Source organism: Hevea brasiliensis, chromosome 9, assembly GCF_030052815.1.
Source record: "Hevea brasiliensis isolate MT/VB/25A 57/8 chromosome 9, ASM3005281v1, whole genome shotgun sequence".
In the NCBI taxonomy this organism is placed as follows: domain Eukaryota; kingdom Viridiplantae; phylum Streptophyta; class Magnoliopsida; order Malpighiales; family Euphorbiaceae; genus Hevea; species Hevea brasiliensis.
Genome location: NC_079501.1, coordinates 4,334,284 through 4,347,416, shown reverse-complemented (window position 1 = coordinate 4,347,416; position 13,133 = coordinate 4,334,284). Strand labels below are relative to the sequence as shown.

The window sequence follows — 13,133 nt, the reverse complement described above, 5'->3', positions numbered from 1 at the left end:
GGTCCTTAGATGAGATTGGTGCAAGCACATCTTCCAATCCTGAGATGATGATTGAGAGATGTGTGGCTAACTATTTGCCGCAGTGATCAAGCACCATCGTAAAGTAGTGAAATTCGAGAACGCGTCAATATTAACAAGCAAGAAAGATGATTTTCTTTGCAAGAAAGATGATTTTCTTTCTGCTTTTTGGCCAACAAAGGAGGAAGTACTAACTTGCAAAATATAGCGTGAAGGAAGAAGCCCAATTTTATTAGAATTTAGAAACAAAATACAGAGATTTGCTGATAAGCAGAACAGTCGAAACAACAAAATGCGTTCTAAGACTTGTATAGTCATTCCTCCAAGGGAAAAATTATCACAAAGATACTAGTCCTTTTTTATTGCTGATCGCACCGCAAATGCTCCACCCAGGATCAGCAGCGGTAACAAGAGTTGTAATAGTTTCGCCAAGATTGCATAGTACTTGTTTATTGCTTTTGGAGGATTAATTGGAGGAGGAGTGTACTTCTTTCCAGGGGGTGGAACGCTTTTGACATCAATGTCACCGATATAGTACCTGTTCATCAGCTCTTTTGCCGAGGAGCTGTGACCAACATCGTCAAAATCATCAGTTGCATCTTTCTCTGCGGAATTTCAGATGATATTTGATTAATTTAAGTCATGTTAAGCAATGAATGTTCTTGATTAATAACCCATTTAAGAACGAAATCCAGCGGTAAAAAACTAACTACTGACTAGTGAGCTTGGTTGGTTTACAGAATTGCAATCTTACCAGTAGCTGCAACCAACACTTCTTCCCCTCCAGGGTGTTCGTCCAGAAAATGGGTTACATCGTACACCTGATAGAGCAGTTTAAGATTAATTAATATCAAAATACAAATTTTTTCCACATCGATCATTTCCTATTGTAAAGAATCAATTTTTACTTGCTGTTCCTATGATTTCTTTGTTATTGCTCTTCTAGATGAAAGAAAACTCTAATTGAAACGTAATTTAACTGCAGATCTAGCTCTGTAGCTCTGCGACTCGATCTAATTTAGATGAAAAGCAACTATGAGAGCAGAGCATAGCAGAGCAGAAGATTGCAAGTAGAGTTCACCAGATATTCTATATAAATGAAGAAAAAAAGTTAACCAAAGACAATTGAACGAGAAATTGAGAACTGACCTTCCCATGGATTATAAGCCAACAATCGTATCTATCCTTGTGCTTTACAACTTCATCAAACTGATAGATTTTGGGTTTTGAAGCCATCTGCTGAAATTAAATCAAATCCCCATCATTCAATAGTAATAAAAAAAAAAAAAGAGAAATACAAGCTAAAAATAATAATCCACAAAATTCGAAGTTGGATAGAATCTAAAGAGAGTATAGAAAAAGCTATTGGAAGTTGGATCTTACATCTGAAAGAGCCCCAGAGACACAGGAGCCAACTCCTTCAAGCAATAAGCAACTCTCAGCAAAGGCCTAAGATATATATAAAATCGCGTAAATGACCTTTGACCCTTTTTTATTCCTTGTTGTTCGCTGGTATTACATCCTAACAAATATTATCTAAATTATAATTAATTAGGAACATAAGATATAAATTTAGGAATTTTATTTATTTTTTATATAAATCTCATTATATATATATATTATATTTTTAATTTATAATAAATAAAAAATCATTTAAAATTTCAATAAAATTCATTTATCACCTATTAAAAAAAGACAAAACTAATGACACGTAATTCAAAAAAACAAGTTATTATTAAGCTAAAAAAACAACGAATGATTATTAAGTTAGTTATTTAATAATTAAATATCAACATCTAATGCATGAGGTTAAAATTCATGTCAATTTTTTTATTTAAAAATATTTAAAATAGAAAAAATAATAACCAATAACATATAGGTTGAATGATAAATCTTTCAATAATATTTTTATAATTAAAAACATAAATTTCATTTAATTCAAGATTAATAATAGATTATATTTTATAATTTCATTTATAAAGATATTCTAAATTTTAATATAAGTATGAGAACGATGGAAGAGATTATAAAGTATAATAGATTCATAAAGACCATTAATTTTATTATTGAATTACTTCTAAAAAAAAAATATTTAACGTGGGTTGCTCTTGGGTATTTAGTATTTTTCACCTACCAAAAGACAACGTGAATAATATGGAGTTGCTTTGCAACCACCTCTTTTTTTCATATTTTTATTTATTTATTTTTTCCACCAAACTTGCTTGGCTGAAAGCGCTTCACGCACTACAATTAACGCACTGTTTATATTATACTTTTATATTTTATTATTTTATATTGCTTGAAAAGGAACACCTAAAATATGTCAGTAGGTAAACCCACTGAAGAAAGCTAACAAATTGGGCCTGCAAGCTCTATGGGCCTTGTAATGTATGGTTTCGACTGTTCATGACAAGCAATCAACCATGGTTGCACAATGGTTGGGCCCCAACCAGTCCAAACCGACTGCCCTGACCCAATAAAATCATACTTTTTCCTCGTCCTAGCGTCATTACAAAATTAATTTAAAGGATGGATTGATTTTCCTAGATTTATTTTATTAATATAAACTTTACTTATAAAGAAAAATTAAGTATAATTATTTCTTGGACGGTGTTTAGAGTTCAAAAGGGATAATTTTAAGAGAAAATTGTTAAAATTACTCAATTGAAAAAAAAAAAAAAAAAAAAAATTCAACCATTATATTTTTTATGGGAGAATGTGGCCCAATTTGATCTGCGGTAACAGGATTTTGAAAAATGGATTGAAGGGACAGGAGGGGCCTGGGAAGAAGAAAAAAGGAAGCAAAAGGATGGGTGTCTTTATAAGAGGTTAAAACACAAACAAAAGTGGTTCGCTGTTGAGGGAAAAAGGGATTTAAACTTTAGAGGTATTCGTTTGTCTGAACAATGAATCTGTATAGTGATGGATGTAGCCTCTTCATCATCATCCTTGATCACTAGTGTTGATCCACATGAAAAAAAGTTCAATAATTTCTCACAAACAATAAAATAAATCAAAACCCTATTAAGGTTTCTGACAACCAAACATCCAACTTTTACGAATCATCCAAAAGCTTACACAACAGAATCACATGCTTCAATGTCACATATACAAGACCACCCCATTAACATTGTCCACATAACAATACTCCCATACAATATATTAACTTCTTTCAAATTAGGTCATCACTCAAAGCTCATATGTAGGACCTGCAAAACCAGGGTAAAAAAGAAATCAATATGTTGATGATTCCTGATAACAAAAAATTACAGCATTATCTATATATTTATATATATATATATATTCCTATTTCCCATGTCCCACATCTCATTACCCCATACCCTACCTATATCTATTGGCAGACATGGCCCATCCAGTAAGTAGAATGACCTAGGCTAGAGTTGGACTGGAATAGATCGAGGACAGGAATCGTTCCATCGTCTGCCATTTCGTAACAAGCTAATTGGCATGTTTTCTAATTTGACACTTTTCTTATTGGATTCATCTTTCGAGTTTTTTCCTATGAGGTTCCCCCTTACCCTATACATGATTAGTGTTCACATCCATTGAAAGTGATAGAATATATTGGCTACACTACCTACAACTACATCAGGTTATGTTTATATATGCATGCTTTCTTTCTTGACTTTAATTAATTTATTTTTTGATAAGCTAAGTTTTATTATCAAAAAGGAAATAAGAATGAATTAACATGGATATTAAGTTTTATTATTAAAAAGGAAATAAGAATGAATTAACATGGATATTAAGTTTTATTATTAAAAAGGAAATAAGAATGAATTAACATGGATATTGCCAATTAAAATCTAGCCAATAGGTCATTCTCTTGCACCTAACCCAGGCAAAAGCAAGCTATGAGAGAAATCTAGACAGATGTACAAACCATCCATCACAAGCACAACATATTAAGCCCTTGATTTTAGATTAATGATTTTTTCTTCTTAATGTAAAATTAATTGAGCGCTTTTGTCTAATTGAATTATCCAGTAACAGGGATTAAATATGATATATAGTAAGATTTAATTAAAAATTTTTATTTAAATTTAATTTATTATAAATTTAAAATAAAAATATAAAATTTATATATTTAATAAATAAATTTTATATTTTAAACGCATACGAATTCAAATAATAAAAATTTAAATTTGATTATGTAAATGGTGTCATGCTAATATGAATTTGGTTGGCACACCCAATGATTGGATGTTTAAACACATTGTAATTATCCATTATACTAAAATCATATTATTCAATCCAGACAAATTATATTTAAAATCATGTCTTGAATGATGATGGTTTTTGGAAATGCGTGTTGATTCACAGCACATAAACTTCATACAGTAATTTGCTTTAATCACTTTTTTCTTAATCATCTATATGCATTAGAGTTAATAATTTGTCTAATTTGTACTTAAGCACATCCTAATTTAACGACTAATCAGATTCTCAAAACGCCTCGCGTGCGTCATTAGATTGAACAATACATATCAGTTTCGCAATTATTACAAAATTAAAGATAAATTTAAAATTAAAAATATTATTAAATGCAGCAAATAACTTTTGCTAAAAAAAATGTTAAGGTTATGAAAAGACAGTTTTTTGTTTTTTATTTTTTAATTTTTTAAGAAAATTTTAATTTTAATTTTTTTTGAATATAATGAAAAAACATGTTCACGTCCATAATAAAAAATAAATTTTTAATTAAAAAAATAAATTACTATAAATATATTTAAAAATATTATTTTATTATTAAAATTACTTTAATATGTATTATTCATTTATTTTATAATAATATAATTAATTTTTTATCACTATAAATAAATAATTTTCTTATATAATTATTTAATTGTAATTATAAAAAATTATAGTATAATTTTGATTATAAAAAAGTCATCACTACCCTTTTGAAAAATAGTTGAAAAGCAGGACTTTTGTTATAACTAAAAATAATAGAAAACAACTGTTTTTCAAATCTCAATTGATTAAATTTTTGAAAAATTAAAAAAAAAAAATTTTTTTAGCTCTCCATCTAGAAAACTGAAATATTTGAATATAAAACTTTGTTTTCAGGCTTTTTTAGAAAATTTGTCCAAAAATTATTGCATACAGTTTTCCATAAATAAACAGACTCTTAATGTGTCATGTCAATTTCAAAATTATAGAACATATTATTGAGCTAAATTATGTATGTGTCCATAAAATTATGAATTATAATAAATAATTTTAGGTGATTTGATTCGATCTTAGGCATCAAAACATTAAAAAAATAAAAAATAAAATCCAACAAGTGGTAACACCCACTAAAGTCATTTGGAGGCATCAAACTCATGAGGTAGTCTTGCTTAGGCAATGAAAGTATAAAGGCGCCGATAGGTATACAAATTAAAGCTCCAATTAGTTAGTGTGTTCCTTAATTAATTATTATTTTTGCTAAAACAGTAACTCGATTATGGCAATTGAAAGCCACTGGTATTGCACTAAAAAGTAAAAACACTGCTATTTGCACTGTAATCTTTGATACTAATTTAGTATACGATTAATTATAATGAATGGATTCTTAATTAATTACTATACTATGAGATTTTGCATGGTAATGATAATAAAAAAAAATGTGTGATGAAAAATCTATGCAATAAAATTATTGGAAATCAAGTACCTTGGGGGAGTTGGAAGCAGAGAAATTGATTCACCGGTTTCATTTCCATTGCTAATTCCAACTTCCATAATGGCAGTCTTGTTTTGATTGTCTATCTTCTGGTCCTTTTCTTCAAGTTCTGGATGGATTTTTCTCTTCAACATCCTCCTCATCAACTAAGTATAAGCAAAGTAAGTATCATAGAAACTTCACATTGATTGCAATCCAAGAAAAAAGAAATAAATGAAGATTACATTACTCACTTGGTGAAATTTCTTGATTGGACGTGAATCCTCTCCGACATGAGGTATCAGCTTCTTGGCAAAGAATAGACCATTCTTGGCACGAACAGCTTGCTTTTTACCTGAGTCGGACTTGAGTTCAAAAGATTCCGTCTTCTTTTTCATGTCAGAATCTGCCAAGAACAGTTCTGCTAGTGTTATTCTTTCTCCTTTCCTTTTTCTTTCACTATTCTCATGGACATTTGAGTTTGTCTCCATTGGATCAATGATCATTATCTCTTTAGATTTCCCAGCATTTGCATCGAAAGTTGACGCAAGCTCTTCAAAATTGTGCTCAAACCTCGTATATATTAAAGGGTTCTCTTCTTCTTCTTCTTCTTCGTCTTCATTAATATTGCTGTCTTCTTCATCACTATAGACTGAGTATTGCTCCTGTTCGTCTGCTTCGTGATTATACTCATCATCATCATCTTCTACTACTTCTTCACTTTCCAGAACAAAATATTCGTTTTGTTGATTAAAAGGCTTTAAAGGGTCAAGCCCTAATGTGCCAATTGTCAAAATGCCATCTTTCCAGCCATCAAGCACATCGACGAGGGCTACTTGTTTCAGTAATGCTTGCTTGTCAGCTTCACTTGTAATGGATTCTGCCTTTTTCGCATTCCGGGCTGACCCATCTGTCCAATTTTCTTTAAAAAAAAAAAAAAAAATTCTTCCATTCAGTTTGCCAAGTCTAACAACCAACAAGTGTAGGAAAAAGAAAAGAGAAAAAAGATTATATATATATATATATATATATATATATATATGTATGTATCAAACCTTTAATGGCACTATGATGAAACCTCCTTTGCACCCAATTGAAAATCTGTGGGCAGGAAACGAAACCATTAATCCAAAAATGTTGATAACTTAAACAAGAACCGTATGGAGGGAGCTGTCTAGTGAAAAAAAGGACGACAATATAATTGAAGTGAAAAATCAGTAAAATGTGGTGTAGTTCAAACCTTCATATGTTCTGATCAGAAACTTGTTGGCGAGGGGATTGGTACCAAATTAGAAATGTCAAAGCGAACTAGTGAGAAAAATGGTTTTGGAGAAGAACTAAAAAGGAGGGACCAAATTGGGGTGGAAGCCTTAGGCGATGACAGGTGTCCAACAGCAGGTGGGGCCTAGAATATAGGCATGTTTTGGGGGTGCATGGCATGTTTGAGGACCAGCTATGTTGAGTCTTTCTGGCATGATCGATGTTTCGAAATTCTCGAATTGATGTATGCACATATATGTGCATTCCTCCTTTATTGCATGCTAGCTTCACAATGAATAAAAGGCTATTTGGGATCCCTAACTCTACCTAATATCTTTTCTTTTTTTTATTTCCTTTCTTTCTTTTTTTCTATTTATTAGTTAGCATTTTAATTAGCCCATCCTGTTCAATAGTTTCCTTCTTGGTTATCCACTAGAATTTGTGAGAATTTGTTACCCAAAAGACTAAGCTTATTAATATTCTTGGAGCACATAAATTTATAAGTGCTGCATTCTCTCATTAATCCTCATTTTAGTGTATTTCTTAAATATTTTATAAATTTTTACAAATGGTAGAATATTATAATATTAATTTAAATGTTTTCTCAAATATTTTACAAATTTTTTACAAATAACAAAATATTATAGTATTATCCTATTGGCCTGTACCTTTCACTCTTATCATAGACCTCACTTTTTATTTTAATCGGGTTATAGCAAAAAATTTTTATATTGAATCACAATTTAAATCCATAAAAATATATCTAAAATTTAAGTCACATAAAAATAATAAATTTTTTCTAAGCGGTGCATTAAGAGAATTATGAATGGCGATATATGTACCAGCTCTCTGTCTTTGAATTTTTTCCCATGTGAGAGTTGAGTCACTTGTGGGATTCAGGACAATATATGTGCAGTTGGACTCATGCTACAACCTCTAAAATTAAAATAAAATAATTAAAAAAAAAAAGAGCTGATGGATTTCATGGAAAACTTTTCTGAAAAGGATTATTCTACAGGGACATGCAGAAAAAAACGTTTCACTTTAAGTTCCATAGATCAAATTGGCATTGCCAGTAAGTAATTGAAATTGCCAGTTCACGTTCCACCATAGCTAAATGGAAGCTTTAAAGTGTCGTTTGTCTATCGCATTTTTTCGTGCAAATTAATGCTGTAATGAAATAAAAAGTACTTTGATTTGCCTTACTTAAAATATCTCTGATTGGAATTGGAACAAACATATCTCTTATCCAACCCCAATATCTGTTCTCAACAGACGACATTACTGCTCTCTCCATCATACTAAAGTTAGGTACTAATCTTAGGTCGCTGGAAGCATAATAATTAATTAGTACTGCTTATCCATTGATTTGCTAAAGGAAAATGAACTAGAGACAACGTGTGCAACATTTGCATGCTCTCCTCCACCATAAGATCAACATATTCTCGATCAAATATGTTGATCGTGTGGTTGAAAGGACGTGCACACGATGCCTAGCTGCGTCCTCTCCGAAAATGTTCAATACCCTAAATTCTGTCAGTGATACACGCCTAGCTAGCAAAGTTCAAAAGAACTGTTGGAAACAACTTCACCAGACTAGCTATCTAGGGTATAGAGATATTTAAGTTTCTGTCATGCTATGTTTGTATATTTGCAAAGCTATGATTCAACTATGCTTGTGGACTTCATAATATTGGAATCTTGGTCTATGTATGTACTGAGATTGTTTATAATTATCAAGTGATATTCCTAGTAAGTTAATGAAACTTGTACATATATAGTTGGATATGTTCTTTGGAGTTATCTCAAGGAGCTAAGGATTCGGCCGGGGCTATATGTAAAAATCATAAAAATATATACGCAGCTGATATAAAATAATTTCTTCCTATATAATGCTTTCTTAAATTTTAATCTTACCTTTTTATAGGAAAGAGAGAGATAAAACATAAACAATAAGAATTTATGATCATTTACTATACACAAATTTTAAATAGGTGTATCAAGGAATAATGATTTTAATCTATGAACTCTTAGAAATATGGACAATATGCTTTCAGGGTCTAGCTAGCTATAGCTAGCCGCTGCCTTATTAAAGCTAATAACATCACCTCCAAAGTTCCCAGGGTTAGGGGCTTTGAATTGTTCAACTCCTGCTTTAATTTTACAGTGAAGTGTGGGGTAAAGGGACCCATGGCATTGAGACGGGTCACCTTTAATTGGTCCCTCCTGAGAGTCCTGATTTCAACCTAACCTTTTTTGAGTGACAACAAAGGAAAACTTGGGGGAGGAATAAAAATTTGACTGAGCCCACTAGAATGTCTAGCGCAAAAGAGAGATTACATTGTCCATAACGTTGCACCCAAATTATGTCTACCTTTTCTGTCTCTCTCTCTCTCTCTCTCTATATATATATATATATAATAATTTCTCATATGCTTGAAATTTTAAAATAATTCCGGCTAGCTTAGCTTTTGCTGCTTTATCTGATAATAAATCAGAACAATTTTAAGTTAAATTGATTCAATAAGCAATTTCATTTTCTTTTTGTTCTTTTTCTTTTATGAAAAGGGAAAAAGAATAAAATTGGCAGCCGTCCAAATATATGAAATGGCATTCCACAATTTGGTCAAAAAATATGAAATTATATATTATCTGAAAAGATGGAAAAATTCTGTCCACTTTCTTATCTATGTTTATTGGCTCAATTGCTAAGGAGAGCCACAAGTTTTAAGGAGCGATTCCTATCAATGAACATGGTGTGTGCTTAAAGCAGTTCATGAAAGACTTTTTAAATGTATGTAGTACCAAAGAACCACAGCCACTTGATTGTGGGCCAAGTGTGGTGAATATGGAAGAGGCATTGTCCTACTGGTCCATTGTAGTGTTTAAGGTATATTTTTAGCCGGATAAATTTATAAAATGTTTTTTATAAATTAAAAAATAATGCTTTTTATACTCACATGTTTAATAAATTATACAATAAATTAATGTTTCCATTTAGAATATACAATTAATGAATATAATTACCCTCTTATTTCAAAGAAAGTTTTCTTCTCATATATATTGATAATTAATAGTTTATTTGTAAAAATATGAAATCTTTAAATTTTATAAAATTAATGAATATACTTTTTTTTAATAAAAAAGAATCGAACAAGTGTCTACTAGGGTACTAGACTAGTACGCCAATTCTTAGGTTTTTTTTTTTTTTAGCACATGTTTTCAACCAACTTCTTGAGTTATCTTTTACATTGCTTTAGAGGGAAGCATGGGCCAAGAATTCCAATCCAAGATAATTCAATGGGCTTGATTACACTCCCAATCAAAATGTTGGAGTCTGGCTACACAAACCTAAGCCCAAGTATAATCAAAACGGCTTTTAAGAAGGACGTCGGCCCGAAAAATTATATATATACAGTAATTTCATTATAATAGATCATTATACTATAATCAATAGTTATATATATCAGTTTAATCAAATAAAAATTCAACCCGACCCAGCTCAATATTTACCGGACGCAATGTAGTCCAGTTGCCAACAACTGCAGGCTGCAGCTGCAGGTCATTGAAACCATGGAATCATGAACACCCACAATGCAATGGTATGGATTTTTCCTTCGCTGCATGCTTTATTTTAGAAGGCAAAACGCGCGAAGGGGGAAAAAAAAAAAAAAAAAGAAGTCCCATAAAAGATTGTTCCCACGTTGTAAAATATAAGAATGGATGCATGTGCAATCCGACTCTGGAAATATTAAATTCCCATTTATGCATAAAAATCTTAAATCTCAACCCATATATACCTTAGTCTGGACAATGGACATTGACCAATCTTCAATTGCACTCCACCAAAAGTGGAACATGACAATGAAGAATCAGAATCCATGCCCTTTAATTTCCTTACCATCACACAACAGCTTTATATTTATTCTCATTATATAATACTGTATCCTACATCCACACATCAAAGTACAAATAAGCCGCTTCCTTCTCTGCTGCTGCTAAAAACAATTCCTTTATTTCGCGTTGTCTTAAACCTTAGTGCCCATTGCCGCGGTCCTTAATGTTGAACCCACCACCGGCTGGTTTTCTGGACATAGCAAGATGAACTCCAGGATCATGGTGAGTGCAGGATGAATTGAACACAATCGAGTTGTTAACACCTTGCACGTTACTGTTCATAAAAGTACTCATTGGGGGAGATGCCATTGACCGTCCTTTATGGCCCTTGTCCTTCTTTGGGTTTCCTTCTTCTCCGCTGCTGCTGCTGCTGCTGCTGCTATGGCTTCCCCACTCATTGCCATCGGAATTAGGATTGCTCTTCTTGTTGAGATAATTAGGATTGCCCTCGAACGCATGTTTCTTATTGGGAGACCGGATTACTTCCATGAAGGCGCCTTTGTTTTCTCCAGCAATTGTTATTACCCTCATGCCCCCATCTTCAGAATCCGAAGAAATCTTCTTTCGTTGGCCATTTTCTTTTGTCTTCCCATCTTTTGACGGTCCTTGCTTCCCAAGTTGTGCAATGCTGGTCTTCAGAGCATCTGCGAGATTTCTCTCTGAGTCGCTGCCATTGCCTCGGGGCTTGGGCTTATCAATAGTCTTTTGAACCAGCACTGTTTTTTGCTCTGCCTCTAATGGGATCTTGGCTTCAGTTTCTGCATCAGCTCTTATCTTGGCTGGAGGTAGGTTCAGAGGAGAAGGTGGTGGAGCAGTGGGCTTAGTCTTGGGTGATTGAAGTGGGCTTTGAACCGCTGGCTTGATGGTTCTTGGAGATGGTTCAGGGCTAGGAACACGAGCTATGGCGGTGGTCATGGCTTTGGGGGCTGGAGAAGTTGGCACTGAGGAGGTGACTGGTGCTGATTTAGGGACAGGAGAACTTGGCACTGGCTTAGGAGCTGGAGACGTTGGGACAGAAGAAGACGGAGCTGGTTTTGGGGCTGGAGGAGTTGAGACCAAAGAGTCCACTGGTGCTGGTTTAGAGGCGGGAGAAGGTGGAAGTGAGGAGGTAGGAGCTGAAACTCTGGGTCTTGGAGATGATGGCACCGAAGCTGAGGTAGCGACTGGGGCAACCATCGTGGTGGTTTGAGCCGGAGAAGTAGGCAATGAAGCAGAAGGGGCAGACGCCCTGGGAACTGGGGATGTTGGTAATGATGCCACACCTCCACCTGCACCATTAGTAGTAGGAGGAGGGGCAGGAGTGGGCCCTTGAAGTTGAGTTGCTGGAGGGAGAGACGGAGCAGCTGGCCTAAATGCAGGTCGAGCAAGAGGTGGACGAGGCTGGGGAGGAGCTGGCTCAGGTGCTGGGGTTGGAGCTGGTTCAGGGGCTGGACGTACAATTGAAGGCAAACGGAACAACCATGGGCGAGATTGGGCGGGTTGATTTGCCATTTTTTGTAATTTTGCAAAGAGCTGTCTGCTTTAATCTTGACTAAATAAGAAACATAAGGAGTACAAATAGAGATGGGCGATGTGTGCTGTTATTTATAGCTCTAGAACTTAACTATGGAAACTATAAGCCAGCTTGGAGTCGAAACAGAAAAGAGAAATGCACAAGGAAAGAAAAAGAAAAACCATGTGCCATGGGGAAACACACAATAACTTCTTGAGAGAGAGACAGAGACAGAGAATAAAGGAAAGGCATCAAATTCATTCACAAAGCACTGACAGCTAAGAAAGGTCTCACAAGAAATAATATTGGTATCAAGCCACAATTGAGTCGAGTAAAAGAATTTCCTTTTCTTTTCCTGCTCCGTATTTTCACCATTTTAGAACAAATGACACTGGTTGTCCATTGAAGATCTCAATGCTTAAAGTTGTAATGTGCTACTAGCCATATTAATATGCTGTATATTTTGCGGCTCCCTCTCTCTCTCTATCATTCTTGACATACGAAAATCTCATTTCTGAAAGATTCTTGAAAATGTGCTTAGAAACCACCCGCAAAGCATACTGATACTGTAATATGATTCTTGAAAAATGGCATTGATAAGCCGAGGATGTCTTCATCTTGACTTTGCTTGCTGGGAGAGTTCAGAAATTCGAGATTCTTGCTCTCTTTTCACTTCGTCTACCTTTACGATTCTTCAAGGGTCTTCCTACAAGCTCATCTTTTAATTTTTTTGCATTAATTATTAATAAAAAGTCTCGGTGGTTAAATAGTTGAGATTGGCGCCAATCGTAGATAGCGACC

At 33.6% G+C, this 13,133-nt stretch overlaps 3 protein-coding genes across 4 annotated transcripts; all 3 read right to left on the bottom strand.

Moving 5' to 3' along the window:
- Positions 1 to 228: 228 nt before the first annotated feature.
- Positions 229 to 1,546, bottom strand: LOC110640370 (cytochrome b5). 2 transcript variants are annotated; one of them, XM_021791660.2, is made up of 4 exons: positions 1,402 to 1,546; positions 1,168 to 1,257; positions 773 to 839; positions 229 to 623 (listed from the first exon to the last, which is right to left on the bottom strand). In XM_021791660.2, exons 2-4 carry the CDS (start codon positions 1,252 to 1,254, stop codon positions 367 to 369), a joined length of 411 nt encoding a protein of 136 aa, XP_021647352.1. In that variant the 5' UTR covers positions 1,255 to 1,257; positions 1,402 to 1,546; the 3' UTR covers positions 229 to 366. The 2 variants fall into 2 exon arrangements, with proteins under 2 accessions (XP_021647352.1, XP_021647353.1); XM_021791661.2 differs by having other exon boundaries at positions 1,168 to 1,254.
- A 1,454-nt stretch (positions 1,547 to 3,000) lies between these two features.
- Positions 3,001 to 7,033, bottom strand: LOC110640377 (protein TILLER ANGLE CONTROL 1-like). Its single transcript, XM_021791666.2, has 5 exons — positions 6,924 to 7,033; positions 6,739 to 6,784; positions 5,938 to 6,605; positions 5,696 to 5,850; positions 3,001 to 3,227 (listed from the first exon to the last, which is right to left on the bottom strand). The coding sequence occupies exons 1-5, from the start codon at positions 6,927 to 6,929 to the stop codon at positions 3,215 to 3,217; spliced, it is 888 nt and encodes a 295-aa protein (XP_021647358.2). The 5' UTR covers positions 6,930 to 7,033; the 3' UTR covers positions 3,001 to 3,214.
- Positions 7,034 to 10,684: 3,651 nt separating this feature from the next.
- LOC110640388 (flocculation protein FLO11) lies at positions 10,685 to 12,812 on the bottom strand. The gene has a single exon (XM_021791676.2). The coding sequence runs from the start codon at positions 12,329 to 12,331 to the stop codon at positions 10,979 to 10,981; it is 1,353 nt and encodes a 450-aa protein (XP_021647368.2). The 5' UTR covers positions 12,332 to 12,812; the 3' UTR covers positions 10,685 to 10,978.
- Between the last annotated feature and the right edge of the window lie 321 nt (positions 12,813 to 13,133).

Coding starts and splice junctions, on each gene's coding strand:
- LOC110640370 (XM_021791660.2), bottom strand. CDS start 1,254: ATGGCTTCAAAACCCAAAATCTATCAGTTTGATGAAGTTGTAAAGCAC. Junction 840..1,167: donor GGCTTATAATCCATGGGAAG/GTCAGTTCTCAA, acceptor CTGCTCTATCAG/GTGTACGATGTAACCCATTT. Junction 624..772: donor AGTGTTGGTTGCAGCTACTG/GTAAGATTGCAA, acceptor GAAATTCCGCAG/AGAAAGATGCAACTGATGAT.
- LOC110640377 (XM_021791666.2), bottom strand. Junction 6,606..6,738: donor TCATCATAGTGCCATTAAAG/GTTTGATACATA, acceptor TTTTTTTTAAAG/AAAATTGGACAGATGGGTCA. Junction 5,851..5,937: donor CAATCAAGAAATTTCACCAA/GTGAGTAATGTA, acceptor GCTTATACTTAG/TTGATGAGGAGGATGTTGAA.
- LOC110640388 (XM_021791676.2), bottom strand. CDS start 12,331: ATGGCAAATCAACCCGCCCAATCTCGCCCATGGTTGTTCCGTTTGCCT.